The sequence below is a fragment of the Podarcis bocagei genome, assembly GCF_964188305.1.
Source record: "Podarcis bocagei genome assembly, chromosome: 10".
NCBI lineage: Eukaryota > Metazoa > Chordata > Lepidosauria > Squamata > Lacertidae > Podarcis > Podarcis bocagei.
In genome coordinates, this window is record NC_138135.1 from 53,670,729 (window position 1) to 53,688,265 (window position 17,537).

At 41.5% G+C, this 17,537-nt stretch overlaps 1 protein-coding gene and 1 long non-coding RNA gene across 16 annotated transcripts in view; both read right to left on the bottom strand.

The window, feature by feature from the left end:
• The window catches only part of PPHLN1 (periphilin 1), a 29,221-nt gene that overhangs the window by 6,188 nt on the left and 5,496 nt on the right, over positions 1–17,537 (bottom strand). For 6 of the 15 annotated variants that reach the window (XM_081211776.1, XM_081211772.1, XM_081211778.1 and 3 more), the window contains 6 exons: positions 16,266–16,301; positions 15,660–15,725; positions 13,304–13,477; positions 12,275–12,336; positions 3,361–3,611; positions 1,787–1,869 (listed from right to left, as the gene is read on the bottom strand). In XM_081211776.1, the coding sequence (XP_081067902.1) occupies positions 1,787–1,869; positions 3,361–3,611; positions 12,275–12,336; positions 13,304–13,477; positions 15,660–15,725; positions 16,266–16,301 (672 nt within the window). The remainder of the gene's footprint in view (positions 1–1,786; positions 1,870–3,360; positions 3,612–12,274; positions 12,337–13,303; positions 13,478–15,659; positions 15,726–16,265; positions 16,302–17,537) is intronic. The other 9 variants (XM_081211768.1, XM_081211773.1, XM_081211767.1 and 6 more) reach the window with 5 other exon arrangements.
• LOC308596633 lies at positions 8,883–12,268 on the bottom strand. Its single transcript, XR_014012587.1, has 2 exons — positions 11,030–12,268; positions 8,883–10,841 (listed from the first exon to the last, which is right to left on the bottom strand). It is a non-coding gene; the product is annotated as an uncharacterized lncRNA (long non-coding RNA).

The window sequence follows — 17,537 nt, forward strand, 5'->3', positions numbered from 1 at the left end:
CACGTCGCCTGCAGGAGCTGCCACGATGGTACCCTACCGGGATTGTGCTGCCAAGGGGCTGTGTGCTCCCCCCGGCACTCCTCTTCCTCCGCCAGTGCCCAGAGTGTGGCTGTTAATGTAACAAACCTGCTGTACCTGGAATTGGGTGTGGAGAGGGGCAGCAAAATAGGACACAGCTGTGGGCAGCCTGAGGAAGTGCCTCCAGCCTGCCCATAAAAAGCAAGTCTCGAGTGAGAGACTAGGGTGAGTCCGCTGTTTCTAGGGACTTTCCTTTTTGTGAGACTTTTGTGGGTGAGCGGAGAATTTGTTTGGATCCTGGGTGAGAGCCCAGAAAGTGAGAGGGTGTGTCAGAAGGAAGATAAATATATGTAATAACAATACACCAACATCAAATGCACTGAAATACACAGAGAAGCTTAAAGGAGAAGTTTTAAAGAACCAATACTTGCAAAACGCTACTGTTACAAAAACTAGCTTCTATATTAACGCTCTAAAAAATAAAAATAAAAAAGGAAATTTACAGTTGAAGGGACTCTGTGAAAGATACAAAAGGTCCAATTTTTCAGAGAGAAAATGATACTTTTCAAGGACAACCCATGAGCAATAAATTAAATGTAACGTACCAAATAATGGTTCAGAGTTGACATTGTATTCCCAATCTCCTGAACAGTTAAGAGCTCAGAAGCATCCAACTGGCTTGCATGCACCTTCCCCTTATTACTCCTAATAATAACAATTTCATTATTTATACCTCACCCATCTGGCTGGGTTTCCCCAGCCACTCTTGGGCGGCTTTCTGCAAAATATAAAAAACATATTGCTGACTATGGTTAATGCCAGCAAGTTGCCTTCATAACCAGAATTTGAAACCCGTTTCGGAAGCTGGTTTCAAATTCACATTAAGAGGGCAATCTTGGGTAGCAAGATAAAGCTGTAAAGCAAAGCAATGAAGGGAAGGACAAGAGTACAGGAGACACGGGGGGGGGGGGGCAGGCCTCCTGCATGATCCATCTACTTATCATGTTTAGGAGGCGGAGAACAGTACATTTTATTTATTTCAAAATTTATAAACTACATTTACAGAATGGCTGATTGAGGTAGAGAAATAAAATATAAAAGAAAACCAATAATAAAAACACTATTTAAAACATAAAAACCAGCAAAAATTAAAAAATGGCAGAGAGAAAGGGGGGGGGGAAGGACTAACTGAGGAAGACTTGGAAGAAAAGAAATGTTTTCAACAACTACTGAAATATTAAGCCTGCTTCATTTCATTTATGACTCACTTCCGATGAAACATCCTAAAGCAATTGAACAATAAAAAACATCAGCAATAAAAACAATTTCAAATCCAACAGACTTGGATAAAAATCTCCACTTAAGAGGGTTTGTTGAGGCCCTCTCCTGCAGAGTGCAGCAATCAGCTGGGTATAAAATGGGTGAGATTATATTTTAGCTATCCTAGTCCCAGGTTGTAAAGGACTTTTGCCAACGCTTTGAACTTAAAACCACTGCAAAAGGATAGGACCAGGGAGAGAGCTTAATCAAACTTTTGAACATCTGCTAAGACCTGTGAAGGAATTCGCCCTCTCTTAGCACAACCAACAAACTTACACCTTGAGAATCCACACTATAGAGTTGTAGAAATAGGAACTTTAAAAGGCAAAAACAAATGCAGGTCTCCCTAGTATTTGAAAAAATCTAAAACAAAGAGGCCAGGATGTAACGGAGACTTCCTGAATTCAATTTACTATCTTTTACTATTGAAGTCTACTAATGAATTCACCTTTGAAGGTGGCCCTGCTGCTGTTCCTGAGGGAGAGACATCTCTTGACGTTTTCAAGGACTGAGAGGCGCTTTTCTCTTTACCTAAATGGACAACAACATAAGTGTTTTATTAGTCATATGAAGAAAAGCATTTGAAAATGAAACTGTTACACAGCTGCATAATGGCAGTGGGTTCTGTTTGAGTTATATGGTGGATTATTAGACTGTCTCTCCTTCCTCTGTAAAAACCTGAAATGGACTTTTCTCCATCCAAGCCCACTTATCAGATTTTGGGGTGGGGTGAGGACAGAACTTTGGACCTCCACAGACTTAAATCATCTAAAATACTGAAGACTTGTGTTGTTAATGTACATGATTGTTCCTTTATTTTTAAAATAAACGTAACGTGAATTAATATTTCCGAATCACCTTTTCACCAGCTGGGTAATACTAGACCCACTTTTGTGTGAGTAAGCCTTATTGAATTTGGTGAGACTTGCATCTGGGTAAACCAGCAGAGGAGTTTACTTTTAGGCATGCAAAGCAATTTCAATGTAAACCCAAAGCAAATGAAGGATCTCAAAATTTCCCTTACTTGAGGCTTCCAGACTTTGAATGCTTTCCTGTGATCACCTCTTCTGCTATCAAGCGATTCTTTAATGCATTCCACTGCCTTTATAAATCACATGATCACACATAATAAAATACTAGCAAAATTGGTTGGTTCAATCTGCATAAACCCAAAGCTTCCATGATGTATAGACATGTTCTTTTATCCTGTGCAGTTTTTGCACGAGTCGGACAGACTTCACTCATACAATGGGACTTCATCTTCCTCGCCTTCCCACTGCACCAGCCCAAAATCTGTTCTAGAGAAAGGATGTGATATGCGATCTCTGCACCAGAAGAGGGGAGGGGAGGCAATTTGGGGCAGTTTCTCCTTGTGCTGACCACGCACCAGCGCAAAATTTGCTGAAAGGAGTTTGAGGAGCCTTTGTAATGATATAATGGGACGCAGGTGGCTCTGTGGGTTAAACCACAGAACCTAGGACTTGCCGATCAGAAGGTCGGCGGTTTGAATCCCCGCAACGGGGTGAGCTCCCGTCGCTCGGTCCCTGCTCCTGCCAACCTAGCAGTTTGAAAGCACGTCAATAAATAGGTACCGCTCCGGCGGGAACGTAAACGGCGTTTCCATGCGCTGCTCTGGTTCTCCAGAAGCAGCTTAGTCATGCTGGCCACATGACTCGGAAGCTGCCTGCAGACAAACGCCGGCTCCCTCAGCCTATAGAGTCAGATGAGCGCCGCAACCCCAGAGTTGGTCACGACTGGACCTAATGGTCAGGTGTCCCTTTACCTTTAATACATGCCAACTGCAGAAGAAAGGTGGAACTGGGCAAAAATCAACTCCTGCCTTCTTTTGGACTCATAGAAACTTGTGGATCAAAGAGCCTTCTCAAAAAGTGCAGGGATGCAACTAGCTACAAACCTTAGAGCGAGGAGCTGAATTCCCTCAAGCACTTAGCATTGTGACCTTGTATATAGGGGAAGTCAGTGCCAGCTCACTAATGTTAGTTTCCATCCATCCTCTATTACCTTGTTGAGAAATATTTCTTTTAGGTAAAGATGACATACTTCTGCTATGCTGGGACTGGTGGTAGGCATAGGCTTTGCTTCTGTCGGGAGAGTAACTTCTGCTGCTGACGCTGGACCCAGATCTGCTGTGGGGGGAATCCCTTCGGCCGACCGGCGATTCCCTGAAGTAAGGAGAATCTCTCTTATGCGGGGATCGATCTCTCGCATAGTGAGGATAGACGGGTTTCCGGCGCATGCCGTCTCTCAGGTCCCTTTCAAATTCCCATAAAAAGAAATTAAAATTACTTAAATGTCAAAATTCTAGGAGCACATAACTAAATACCTGAAGCAAGTACCCATCTTCTATTGAATCTTTCCTCTGAGACAAATCAGTTTATTATTATTAATAATAATAATAAATTTTATTTATACTCCGCCCTCCCCAGCCAAGACCAGGCTCAGGGCGGCTAACGCCAGATAAAAAACAATTGATTAAGATACAAGTTAAAAACAAGATTAAAAGACAACATTAAAATGCAGCCTCATTTCAATAGAAACTCAAATCAAAAACTTTTTGGGGATGAAAACGTCAAATCTTCACCACAGCAAACTATTCAGACTGGTCCTACATGGGACCGAAAAAAGCCAGGTAAGTCCCCAAAAGGAGTTCCATCACAGAAGGATAAAGGGAAAAGGAAAGAGGGGGAGGGAAACATGTTGATTCCAAGGCAAAGGCCAGGCGGAACAACTCTGTCTTACAGGCCCTGCGGAAAGAAATCAGATCCTGCAGGGCCCTGGTCTCATGAGACAGAGCATTCCACCAGGCCGGAGCCAGTGTTGAAAAGGCCCTGGCTCTGGTTGAGGTTAATCTAGCTTCCTTAGGGCCCAGGACCTCTAGGATGTTGCTATTTATGGACCTTAAGGTCCTCCACGGGGCATACCAGGAGAGGCGGTCCCATAGGTACAAGGGTCCTAGGCCATGAAGGGCTTTAAAGTATTTTCCAAGAAGGAAAAGCATCGGTGTAAAATACACGGTGATTGTTGCCAACTTGGATGGCGTTAGAAGAGGATTAGATACATTTGTGGGAGGTAGGGCTACCAATGGTGATTAGGATCGATGGCTATGCTCAACCTCCACTGTCAAGAGGCAGTGTGTCTCTGCGTACCAGCTGCTGGGGAAAACAAGTGGGGAGAATGTTGCCCTCACGTCCGGCTTGTGGGCTTCCCCGTGGCATCTGGTTGGCCACTGTGAGAACAGGATGGTGAGATCCAGCAGAGCTCTTCCTCCAACTTCCTCTAATGTCTTATACATCTCTACTTGTGATTTTCTTCAGCTGAAAATTATTCTCAGGGAGCCAAGAGGCTGATTCAAGTGCAGTGCACAGAGCGCAGAAATGAGTGCAGAAGACAGGATAAACACTCTGAATGGGCAGCCTGAGACGCAAGCACGCTGTATTGTTTTTAATATTTGGTTGGAAGCCGCCCAGAGTGGCTGGGGAAACCCAGCCAGATGGGTGAAATATAAATAAAAAAATATTATTATTTGGTAGATCACATCTTCAGAGGTTTCTTCTCCATATTCACTTTACCTTTCTAAGGATAAATAGCAACCTTCATTGGATTGCAATGAATGTTGGTCCTATTCAGAGTAGACCGACTGAAATTAATGGACACAACTAACTTAGGTTTATTAATTTCAATGCCAGGGACGTGGGTGGTGCTGTGGTCTAAGCCACTGAGCCTCTTGGACTTGCCGATCGGAAGGTCAGCAGTTTGAATCCCTGCAACCGAGTGAGTTCCTGTTGCTCTGTCCCAGCTCCTGCCAACCTAGCAGTTTGAAAGCGCACCAGTGCAAGTAGATAAATAAGTACCGCTGCGGCGAGAAGGTAAACGGTGTTTCCATGCGCTCTGGGACTTGTCACGGTGTTCCGTTGCGCCAGAAGCAGTTTAGTCATGCTGGTTACATGTCCCGGAAAGCTGTCTGTGGACAAACACTGGCTCCCTCGGCCTGAAGCGAGATGAGCACTGCAACCCCATAGTCACCTTTGACTGGACTTAACTGTCCACGAGTCCTTTACTTTTTTACCTTTACCTTATTAATTTCAACAGGTCTATTCAGAGTAGAACGTAGCGGGATACAGCCCATGATCTGTCATAGCTGCAAATCTTTCCTTTCAAACTCATGGATCTTTTCACATTCTCAAGTTGAAATAGACATTCATCTTCTCATATGGCTAAACTGACAACATCCAAAGGGAGATCAACATTTGGCATAGGTTGGTGTAGCTTTGTAGGTTTCCAATAGGGCAGTCTAATGTATCCCTCCTAGAAATAAGGTACCTTGGGAAGAAACATGGAATTTTCATATCTTATAAGCTATAACTCTCACCATCCCTAAGCTAGCAGAACCAGTGGTCAGAGATGATGGCAGTTGTAGTTCAAAAACAGCTGGAGACCCAAGTTTGGGAAACACTAGTTTAGATCGATGATCATTAAAAAAAGATTATGAAAACAAAATTCCATCAAAAGATCCAACAGCCAAAAGTTGGGGGGTAGTTGGGCAATAACTCAACCGTACAGGAAAAAACTGCATTAAAAACTAGAGTCAAATTTCAAACCATGAAGATTCACATAAAGTTTAGAAGTGTGGAAACCAACACCAACTAGATCTAGATTAGGAATGTCCACGGACCAGCCAGGAAATGCACTAAAGTGACCTGAAACTTGTTCACATCTTCACTTGGCTTTTACAACCGTTATATTGCTATGCAATAAAAGGGAGATATTTAAAGGAAACTGAAACATGGGTTATTTTATTGCTTTACTTCAGTCTCTTTGTAAGTTTGTGCTTTAAGTGTATGATCCACAGAGAGCCACACGGAGATGGAGCAGTTAAATTAATGGTAAATGGGGGGAAAGAGCCCTCTAGTGTACACTTTGCAGAGCGCCTTCAATGCTGAAAGCAAGCATTAGGCTCTTGGGAGGAATGCAATGAACAGTCTGCACCACTAATACAAAAATAACTGTGGCAATATCTATCAATTTCAGTTCCAGGTATGTATGCACTTCCCAATGTGCTCTAAAGGACCTGTAAGCCTGGTCACTATTTTGTGACATTTTGGTTGCAACCAATGGCTGCATTCTCTTGTTGCCAAGACAGCAGTAGGGAGACAAAGTGAAGTCTCCTCCCACCCGTCCATTTTCTGCCTACATCCTGCTGTCCCTTGCTCATAGGAGCATTTTCTTCACACTTCCATGCCTTATCGCTTCTGTCTTTTGTCTTCACCTCCTTCAAATCTTGGTTTTATTTCCTACTGAACTAATTTCTCACTTTCCTCAAAAGGAAATTGCCTACAAACCTTCCACACAGTCTGTTTCATTCTCTCACAAGAGTTATAAGGTGTCAATGAGAGCCATATGCGTTATCTCAGATATCACAAACACCTCTTAGCATATGAAAAATATGGTTGGCAAATAAACAACAACAAAAACTGGTTAAAGGGGCAAGCATCAATTAGCAAAGGAAGCTTGGCATTAAAAGAAAAGGCAACTAAGCTCTTGGAGCAAATAGTTGGGACCTAGGTTTCACAACATCAATAAACTCATTTTATGACAAAGCTCAAGCCCTCGTCACATGCTTGCTCTAATAAGTAAAGCAGAATGGAATGCCAGCAAGTTGGCCGAAGCAGAATCAAGACAAGACAAATGATGGTCCCACTTTCTAGGAAGCAACTTCCACTGTGTTCAAATAGGACCTACTTCTGAGTAAACACACTTGGGACTGCATTTTAAGTTACTGGCAGGGTGGGAATAGCTTTACTTAGATGTTCAACATCCCCTTAGCTGCTTAAATTTACAGGCTTGTGGTGCTGAATGTGTTGTTCTTTCTCTCATTCCACAAAGAGGGTTTGTGTTTCCCAGAGCCAATGCTCTGGAAGCAGTGACAGTCTCTTTAAAGAAGTCACTTGGATCTCCAAATGTTTGCTCACTCTCTTGTTTTTTCAGCTGCTGATGGCGGCAGCGAAGAAAACGATTCCTTTTGTGCTACTTTTAAATGCACTGCATTAAAACATTCTACATTAACAAGTTTTTGTTGTTGTTATGAAGCACTTAATGTAGCAGCAGTAGCATGCCAAATTCTAAATAAAAGCACCTAATAGAATCTAATATTCTCTCTCCCCTCAAAAAACTTCCAGTGTGAATTTCAACTTTGCAGATATGTCCATCTTTAGGATTGCAAAAATGAGTCAACCATGGAATAGGAATACTAAACAATATGCCTATTTCTTCAGTTCTAGCCTTCAAACATAAAAATACTATTAGTGGCCTTGGATGAATAAAGAGCAGAATTCATATCTTGTACTGTTAATATCGATATTAAATGGCTTCTCACCAGCTAAACACTACCAAAATAAAATCTATATAAACTAGCTCTTTGCCTAAAAACAGAACTGCTTTTGGAGTCTTTAAACCACATCAAGTAATCCAGAAAACACAAAAAGAGGAGAAGTAACTGCTTATAGCCTTCTTACTCCATTGCTAACAAAGCAAGCCTTCATGCAAACACATCTTTTAGGAGCAAGGTCATGGAACAGACCAGGGAATGCATCCAGACCAGGGAATGCATCCAGACATTGTGACAGTATGTGAAAGATGGAAAGGAAGTGCTGGTTCCTAAGAACCAAAACCATTTTTGGCATTCACATATGCAACGCACACACAAAAACTTCTTTCTCTCAAAAGGTTTCAGACGTAAAAACACTTCTCCAAGACTTGTTAAAACTGTTCATCTGATGAGAGAGCAGGCCAATCCGCAGGCCAATAAATCACACAATGGCATTTATTAGCCACCCTTTCCCCGAAGATCCTAATCAGCTCCATCCCAATTTCTCCCTGCTAAGAGCATACAGTACTGTGCTATTACAGAAGTAAATAAAATGCACCTGGAATGAGTGACCCTCATCTGAACTCATGATGTGTTGGCAAGGGGGGGGGAAGAGATTTTCCTTACGACTGAGAAATATAGTAGTCGAAACTGAGGAAGCTTCACTGTTCACATGAAGCAGCAGAAATGTATCAGGTTTACGGAATCTTAAGTATAATTTCACAGACACTGATTCAAAGTTGGTTTGCATTTATTGATTTGATCCTGTTATCAAGAGAAGCTCAAATGTAATATTTATTCTGTTTGGCCATTGGAGGTCACTACTGCACTTCAAACAATGCCTACCATTTGATCCAGTTTTAAGTTAGAAAAGAGAAAGATTTAAAGTGCATGCCATTTTTTTTCCTTTAAACACTCAAGTCTATGACATTTAATGAAGTGGCAGGTTTTAAGAAATAGATAATGATGTTAAGTCCTTAAAGTTTTGATGCATTGTTTTGATCACCTGTAAATCCACAAGGCAGAAAAGCAAACAGGGGTATCACTAAAGGAATGGACATCGGATTAAGTCCAAGAGGGTAATCCATCCAATATAGTCATGGATACAATTATATCTGGAATGAACTTAGAAGCAAACCAAATCCCCCCACCAATACAGTTTCTTACAACTAATTTATTCAGATAAGCAATAAAACCTATTAAATGTTTGTCAGATTGTTAAATTTCAATACTGCACTCATCCAAAGATCAAAAGGCAGTTTATAATATAAAAATACCAAAATACATAACATTAACAAATGAAAGCAATACTCCCTACAGTTTAACAGGCCATGTTTACAAATGAAATGATGCTTAATGTCACTTCAGGGTAATTCTAATTAATTCATACCTCTCATACAATTTCAAAATACAATTTCAACGTAAATGTCAAAAATCTGTAACATTCTAACGAAAATACATGAAACAAAATCAGGAATCAAAGGTAGCTGGGGAAAATGTTTATATACCAAGAAAGACCACAACATTCTACAGATGTGGAAGCAATAGAAAACTTTTACCATTTTTTTTAGATTGAAGTAATTAGGAAGGCAGATGAAAGCAGAAATTCGAATTAAACGCTACTGTTATTCTACTGGGAAACCTAAGAGAGAGGGCTTTGAAAAGAAAGAACTATGGTGACAGAAAGAATATACTGGTGGCAGCAATAATTTTAATTCCAAATATTGTGGGGGGGGGGGACGGGACGACAGAAGGCACCACCTATAAAAGAAAGGAAACAAGCTAACCAACACAGGATTCTAATGCAGAAGAAGGAGGACAACTTGGCATAAGCTTATTAATTATCTGCATAGTAAAACAATATACAAATACTGGTAAAGCTGTTGTGGAGATACTAAAATTGGACACAGAATGAAAAATATTGCTATTACTTTAGAAATCAAAGAGCAGTTTTCATTTAAACACCAATAACTGTTAATATTCTCTAGAATATGTACAATAAATGTTTTTGTTTCTTCTTTTGAGTAAATAGTTCATTTTTTCCTGTTTTTTTAAAGCATGATCATGAGCAATGAATGTTTGTTGTACAGAATGTTCTTCTTATTTAAAATATATATGATATTGATGCATTTTAGTAAAATTATGATCGATATATTTCTTCCTTAATTTTTCAGCAATCCTAACAGCATGCATTTCAACATGGGGCTCACAGGCAGCCACTTCTACCTACCCTCGTGTTATAAAGCATTGTAGACACACACATTGATGCAGATACTTATATTAAAACTGACAAAACAGAACTGCCCCTCTGTCAGTCAACCACTGCCCTCCACAGGTTGAAGTCTGAACTACAAACCAAACACACTTGGACGATCTGCAGATTAAAATAGCATGCCACACTTGCTGAAATCTCTTGGCAAGCTATGAAAACGAAGTGAAGTTTTATCTACGCACAGATTTGATCGAAGCTGTGGCCCTCTCACGGTTGTTCAACTGCACTTCTTGCCCAATGGCCAAGAGCAACTCTGCCAAGTGCTTTGCTGAAATCCAGATAAATTACATCCACAGCACTCCAATAATCCACTGAGCTAGGAACCCAATAAAATAAGCCCTGGCAGGATTTATTCTTAACAAATTCATGCTGCCATCAACTAATCACTACACTGGGATCAAAATGCTTACAAACAGATTTGTAATTTATTCTAGTATCTTTGGACTTGGAAGTCAATGGTTAGTTAAAGGTAAAGGGACCCCTGACCATTAGGTCCAGTCGTGGCCGACTCTGGGGTTGCGGCACTCATCTCGCTTTACTGGCCGAGGGAGCCAGCGTACAGCTTCCAGGTCATGTGGCCAGCATGACTAAGTTGCTTCTGGCAAACCAGAGCAGAACATGGTAACGCCGTTTACCTTCCCGCCAGAGCGGTACCTATTTATCTACTTGAACTTTGACGTGCTTTCGAATTGCTAGGTTGGCAGGAGCTAGGATCGAGCAACGGGAGCTCACCCCATCGCAGGGATTCGAACTACCAACCTTCTGATCAGCAAGTCCTAGGCTCTGTGGTTTAACCCACTGCGCCACCTGCGTCCCCAATGGTTAGTTACCCATTGTCAAAGATGTCTCAAGGACAATAAAAAAATTTCTTCCAGTAGCACCTTAAAGACCAACTAAGTTAGTTCTTGGTATGAGCTTTCGTGTGCATGCACACGAAAGCTCATACCAAGAACTAACTTAGTTGGTCTTTAAGGTGCTACTGGAAGAAATTTTTTTATTTTGACTATGGCAGACCAACACGGCTACCTATCTACTTCAAGGACAATAGACAGCAGTCCCGAGAGTACACCTGCACATTTCACTAGAATAATAGAACTGTAGAGTTGGAAAGGACCCTGGGGAGCATCTAGCTTAACCCTCTGCAATGCAGAGATATGCAGTCGTCCCATATAGGGATCGAACCTGCAACTCTGTTATTATCAGCACCACGCTCTAATCCTAGAACTTGAACTCATTTAAGGCAGATAGGTAGGTATTACCTGACCAACCTTGAACTACAAACCTGATTTGTCACCAGTTCATACCGGCTTATAGGAGATCCCTCTTTCTCTTTGTACCTGTTAATATTTCCTCATCCTTATGAAGAACACAAGAAGAGCTTGCTGGATCAGGCCAATGGCCCATCTAGTCCAGCATCCACTTCTCAGATGCCTGTGGGAAACCTGCAAGCACTCCTGTGGCTTCCAGCAATGGATAATCATAGAATGCCATTCCAATAATATCGTTACTGAGCAGAAGAACTACCGTTTCCTTCCTCTCCCTTTGAACATACCTCTAAAACCCACTTTCATGCTTTTACCAACTCTTGCAGCCATAGCTGGCATGCATAGCTTTCAGAATCAAGGTTCCAGGCAGCATAAGAGCTTATGCGTTCATAGGTCCTAGAGCCCGGTGAATTAGGTGACACGGTAGGTAGGTATTTTACCATGCCATGGCACCCAGGCCATATTGCACCAAACCGGGGGGAGGGGAGTGTTCAATCTTATCTGGTCCTCCCCATCATCCGCTATGCAGAGTCCAATCAAGTACAGTAGCAACAGGAGCAATACAGTTATTTCCCCCATCAGATTAAAAGTTCCCATCCTATCCAAACAAACATTGGATTCAAGTCCCGGAAAGCTCTGTGGCTGGGAAGCAAATATCAAAAATAGCTCTCACTACTCATGCCTGGCACACCAACAATCAAAATAATAAAAAATACTATCAAAGACCCGGGAACATGGATAGAATTCAAAGTATTTAGTGGTAAAGACGTTTCAGGAACTTATAGCGTCATTGCAGAACAGTATGAAAACTACCACCCTTACTTTAAAGTGCCAATGAGAGAGAGAGAGAGAGAGAGAGAGAGAGAGAGAGAGAGAGAGAGAGAGATTGATTTGTAGACCTGGCATTCAAATTGCTAGGCACAAATTGATCTTTAATATCAACAAAATAATTCTAAAAAAATCAGAAGTGTATGCAATTAAAACACAATTATTTTATGTTAAAAACACAGTTACCTATAATCAGGCTGACGGCTAGCAGGATGGTCGTCCCTTTGCCATCTATATCCAGGATCATCCTATAAAAGTGAAATTGTACAATGCAAAATTGAGTATAATGCAAGATACAGTTTGAAGAATTAAAACTTCATCAGTCTTCTACCTTACCTTAAACACAATCCACATAGTAGTAGGGCTCTCAATTTCACCATACCTCTCACAAATATTTGGAGCAGTTCTTTGCTAAGAATCTTTCTCAACAATAAATAAAACACTATAGGTCTTTCACAGACACTGAAATTACTAAATATTATGAAACCAAAATTACCGTATTTTTCGCCCCATAAGACGCACCGGCCCATAAGACGCACCTAGTTTTTTTGGGGGGAAATAAAGGGGGGGAAATTATTTCCCCCCCCCCAGGTGCGCTCCGCTAATCCCGAAGCTTGGGGCGTGTGGAGCTCAGCACGCCCCAAGCTTCTGGGTGCCGGCAAGGTCTCCGCTAGCCGTGGGAGAGCCGGGCGCCTCTCCCAGGGCTAGCGGACCGCTGCGCTAATCCCGAAGCTTGGGGCGTGCGGAGCTCAGCGCGCCCCAAGCTTCTGGGTGCTGGCAAGCAGTCCGCTAGTCTCCCAGGGCTAGCGGACCGCTGCGCTAATACAGAAGCTTGGGGCGTGCTGAGGTCAGCGCGCCCCAAGCTTCTGGGTGCCGGCAAGCAGTCCGCTAGCCCTGGGAGAGCCGCGGAGCTCTCCCGGAGTAATAGCCACCTTCCAAACAAGGTGCCCTGGAACTATGAAAATCCATTATAGAAATGAGCAAAAAGGAGGCTAGATTTGATGCACCATTTTAAAGGTACCCTAGTGTGTTACATTTTAGGAAATAGAATCAAAGCATTGTGGTTGCTTTCCTATTGTGATTGCATAACAAGTTTCATGGTGGTTGAGGTGCAAATTCAGGTACCATTTCTTTGAGCAGGTTAATTTAAGATAGAAGCCCAAAAAACCCATCAGGAGCATACAATTCCTAGCGAGGGGCAAAAATTTAACTTACCATTCTGTGTGGTGGTCCACTTCTTCTTTCGTGGGCAAAACCGCGGCCGTCTCCGTAATCTCTATAGCCAACAGGAGCATGACTATATTCATATCTACTGTAGCTTCCTTCCCCAGGTCTCTCTGGAAGTGGTGGTTTCTTGTTCGCAAAGTTGACTTCTCGAGCATAGTCTTCCTAAAAAGTGATATGGTGTTTTATTTATAAGCCACTTCAGGGGAGTGAGAGCCCACCCAAGGCAACTCACAGGGATTTCCACTTTTTGTCTCTTCCTCACACGCGCATACACACACACACACACACCTGATCAGGATAAAGAGTAGTTATGCCAAAATAGCCCAGTTTCTTCCACCATTCTATTAAGATTTTACCACTACTTAATTTACAGTTGCCTTCCCATATTTAGGGCAATGTCTAATTACATCTATCTGCTTGCACAAAGGAAATCCACTGGGACAATAAGACTTCCAGTGTCACCTCTTCCCCCTTCTGCCTTCCCAATACCATCCAAAATCTACTCTAGAGGGGTGAAGGACTCTCCAGAGCAGAGCGGATTTTGAGGGCACGGGGGACGTTGTGGGCAGATTTAGGAGAACCTCGCTGCTCATATGATACTGGAACTCACACCCTGAGATCTAAAATTACACACTTCTTCCATTATGTTTCCTTTTCAATAATTTAATGTTACTATATACTTGTTCTGTTTGCTTGTTTAGTTTACTGCCCTTCCTCCGAAGATAAATGAGAACACAAAATAGATAATAAAACAAAATCAAATCAAATCAATTACCACCACAAACACATTTAAAAGACCACAGAATGTTAATCAGCTAAAGGCCTGGTTATACAGAAATGTTTTTGCTTGGTGCCTAAAGATATGTAATGAAGGCACCAGGCCTCTCTCCCTGGGGAGAGGATTCCACAAACAGGGAGCCACCACAGGAAAGGCTCGTTCTCGTGTTGCCACCCTCCAGACCTTGCATGGGGGAAGCACACAAAGAAGGACTTCGGATGATGATTGCAAGGTTTGAGCTGCTTCATATAGGGAGAGGCAGTCCTTGAAGTATTGCGGTCCTGATACACTAAAGGTTTTATAAGTCAAAACCAGCACTTTGAATTGGGCCCGGAGACCAACTGGCAGCCAGTGCAGTGGAGCCAGGTTCAATATAATTTGTTCCAACTGACTCGCCCCAATTAGCAGCCTGGTCACCAAATTCTGCACCAGCTGAAGTTTCCAAACAGTCTTAAGAGGCAGCCCTATATATAACACATTGCAGTAATCTAATCTAGAGGTTACAAGAGCACAGACCACAGAAGTTAAAGTTATTCCTGTCCAGACAGGGGTGCAGTTGGCTCACCAGCTGAAGCTGATGGAAGGCACTTCATCCTTTGGAATTGTTTTTCTAAAGGAAGTGCAAAATAAGGCAAACTAATAAAATATATTGGGTTGGATCCAGAATTGTGCTCAGCGAGATTATGCTTGCAGTAGAGGAAGCAGGCAGAGAGAAAACTATCACAAATTTATTTTCCCCTCTGCAAAGTCCTGAAAACCTGCTCTCTTGAACACTGTGCAAAGTAGGCTAATACATGAAAATGCTCTCCCCATTTTTCATTCAGAGGTGAGCATCTGCATGATTCCAATTCCCTCTGCAAACTGAAGAGCTCTTACAGTTTTCAGAGGAGGAAATCTGGACCCAATCCTTTGGTAATACACATTTTCCATTTTTACTGTAAATTATTTTTCTAAGCTTCTCAAAACTAGTATAACTTCTGCCTTAAAGGAAGTTGGGGAATAGAAATCAGAAGACACATGACATCTAATTTTTATATTGATAGCAAAGATAGATATCCATCCACTATTCTGTGTATGGAAAATATTCAGGAATACATAAAGTTGAACTTAGCGATAATTATGTGCATTTCTTGTACAGTGGAACCTTGGTTCCAGAACGGCTTAGTTGCCGAACAAATCGGCTCCTGAAGTGTTCCGGTTTGCGAATGTTTTTAGGAAACCGAACGTGCGACACAGCTTCCGCTTGAGTGCAGGAACCTCCTACAGCCAACTGGAAGCCGTGCCTTGGTTTTCGAACAGTTTCGGGAGTCGAACGGACTCCTGGAATGGATTAAGTTCGAGAACCAAGGTACCACTGTATTGGAAACATAAAACCATTTAAAGGACCAAAAGCAGATCCCTCAAAATCACTTAATAATTATTGAAATGCACTGATCCTTAACTAAAAAATTCTTCTGTAAACTATTACTGTCATCATAGAATGAGTAATTGATAGTCAAAGAGCAGTTCTGCCTATTTTTACATCCTACTGCTGCTTAGCTATTAAAACAGAAAAAACTGACTGACTAGATATATGTCGTTCAATCTCATCCAATCTCCAGCCCGTTGAAAATGGGAAGAGCACTCTGACTCCTGTAAAAGGAATTAAGAAGCATCACAAACCAGAAGAAAATTCAATGAGTTTGTATTTTGACCTTTACTTCCTTTGATTTATTTTCCCCTAATGTGTTGCAGTTATATAGTCTCCACAAAATTCCCACTCCAGCTACTGCTGATGGGGCAGCTTCTCTGCCCTTGGGGGCTCTCAGGAATTAGTCTCACTACAGGATCCTTAAGTTTATGTACCCTCCCCTATGTATAAGAAGGAGGGAAAGACTGAAGCCAGAAGCCGCTCTTCCATGTTTCTGAAGCCTTTCTACGCTGCTCACCCCTGGCCAAGTGTCACAACATGCAGATATATTGGACAGTTGCAGAGGAACCTTAGTGCCCAGTTCTCCCAGAGTAACGCACCTGCCAAAGAAGAGTGCTCAAATGGTAGTTACCAGTTTGTCTTGGTAACGACAAACAGTGCCATATGTGAAAGCCAGAAAAAGGTGCACAAAAGTAAAACCATCAAGATTTACCAAAAGCCAGCTTAAAAACTTAAAAAGAATGACAACCTAGTACTAATACCTGGTTTTCTACGCTGTCAAATACTTTCGTCAAACACTGTAAATGAAAAAAATTAGAAAGTTTTCTTTTTAAAAAATCCCATTTGTTATCACTAAGGCTTAAAGGAATTCGTATATTTAGGATATTTCTATACCACGTTTTCAACAACAGTTCTCAAAATGGGAATTCTGGGAATTATACCATATAAACAATGATAAAACAGGAAATTGAAGCAACATGTAAATAATGATTTGGGAGGCATGGGGAACTGAAATGATAATGTAAGCACCAGGCAAACCTTCCTGCAGATGGAATTACGAAGGCAGGGTGCCACAACCAAGAGGTCTTACATCAAATGTTCTTGAACACGGACTTCTATAGATGACCTCATGGCATGGACAGATGTGAGAACAGACACTCCTTTGTTCAGCTAGATAAGCCATGTAGGGCGTTAAAAAGGAAGCACCACCACTTTGAATTGTCACTGGAAATGGGCTGGGATTTGCTTAACAATGCCCTTTTTAATTTAATATTAATTTCTTCATAGAAGAAATTCATACTGAACAGTTTTGACATTTTATTCAAGTCTAAGATATAGTATGTCAAAACTGTATCTTGACTAGGGGTAAAACATGCAAATGTTATAAATTTCCATTGCTGCTCCGATTTCTCTCCCTATAAAGGCCAATTCTGATATTACTTTTGATATTACTACTGCAGGAGTCTTTGCACCATCCAGATGTTCAAGTCTGCCATATAAAACTGGCAAGGTTCCTAAACCATCACACAGGTGTTTTTTTAATCAGACTTCTATTCTTACCTTTGCATCTAAGATATTCTATGTTTTGCTCCCTTGCGTTACATAGCCATTTTACATTTAAGGCATCAGAGAAAACCAACTCAGAAATGGATTGGGTAGTACTGAACTATTTCAGAACTCTATTAATCCAAGATGAGTTCTGCAGCTATGCTAGGCTGTATTTGTCCTCAGGACAGGACTGGTAAAAGCCCTCTGCTTCTGGAAAGGATTTGAGCCTGGTTAGCAAAAGTACTCATGAGTCATTTCATGGAAATCAGTGGGATTTATTTCTGAATGGACTTGCCGAGGATTGGGATGCAAATGTGATTTTAATTGGCTTTCTGAAGAGCCAATATCTACTCTCTGAATTCTTCAATCCAATATAATAACCATGTTTTCAAAGAGAAAGGTAATATTGATTTTGTAAACTGCTTACAGGATTTCAACTGGTATATAAATTTTGTTAAATGAAAATTGCTTTATGTTTAAGTTTT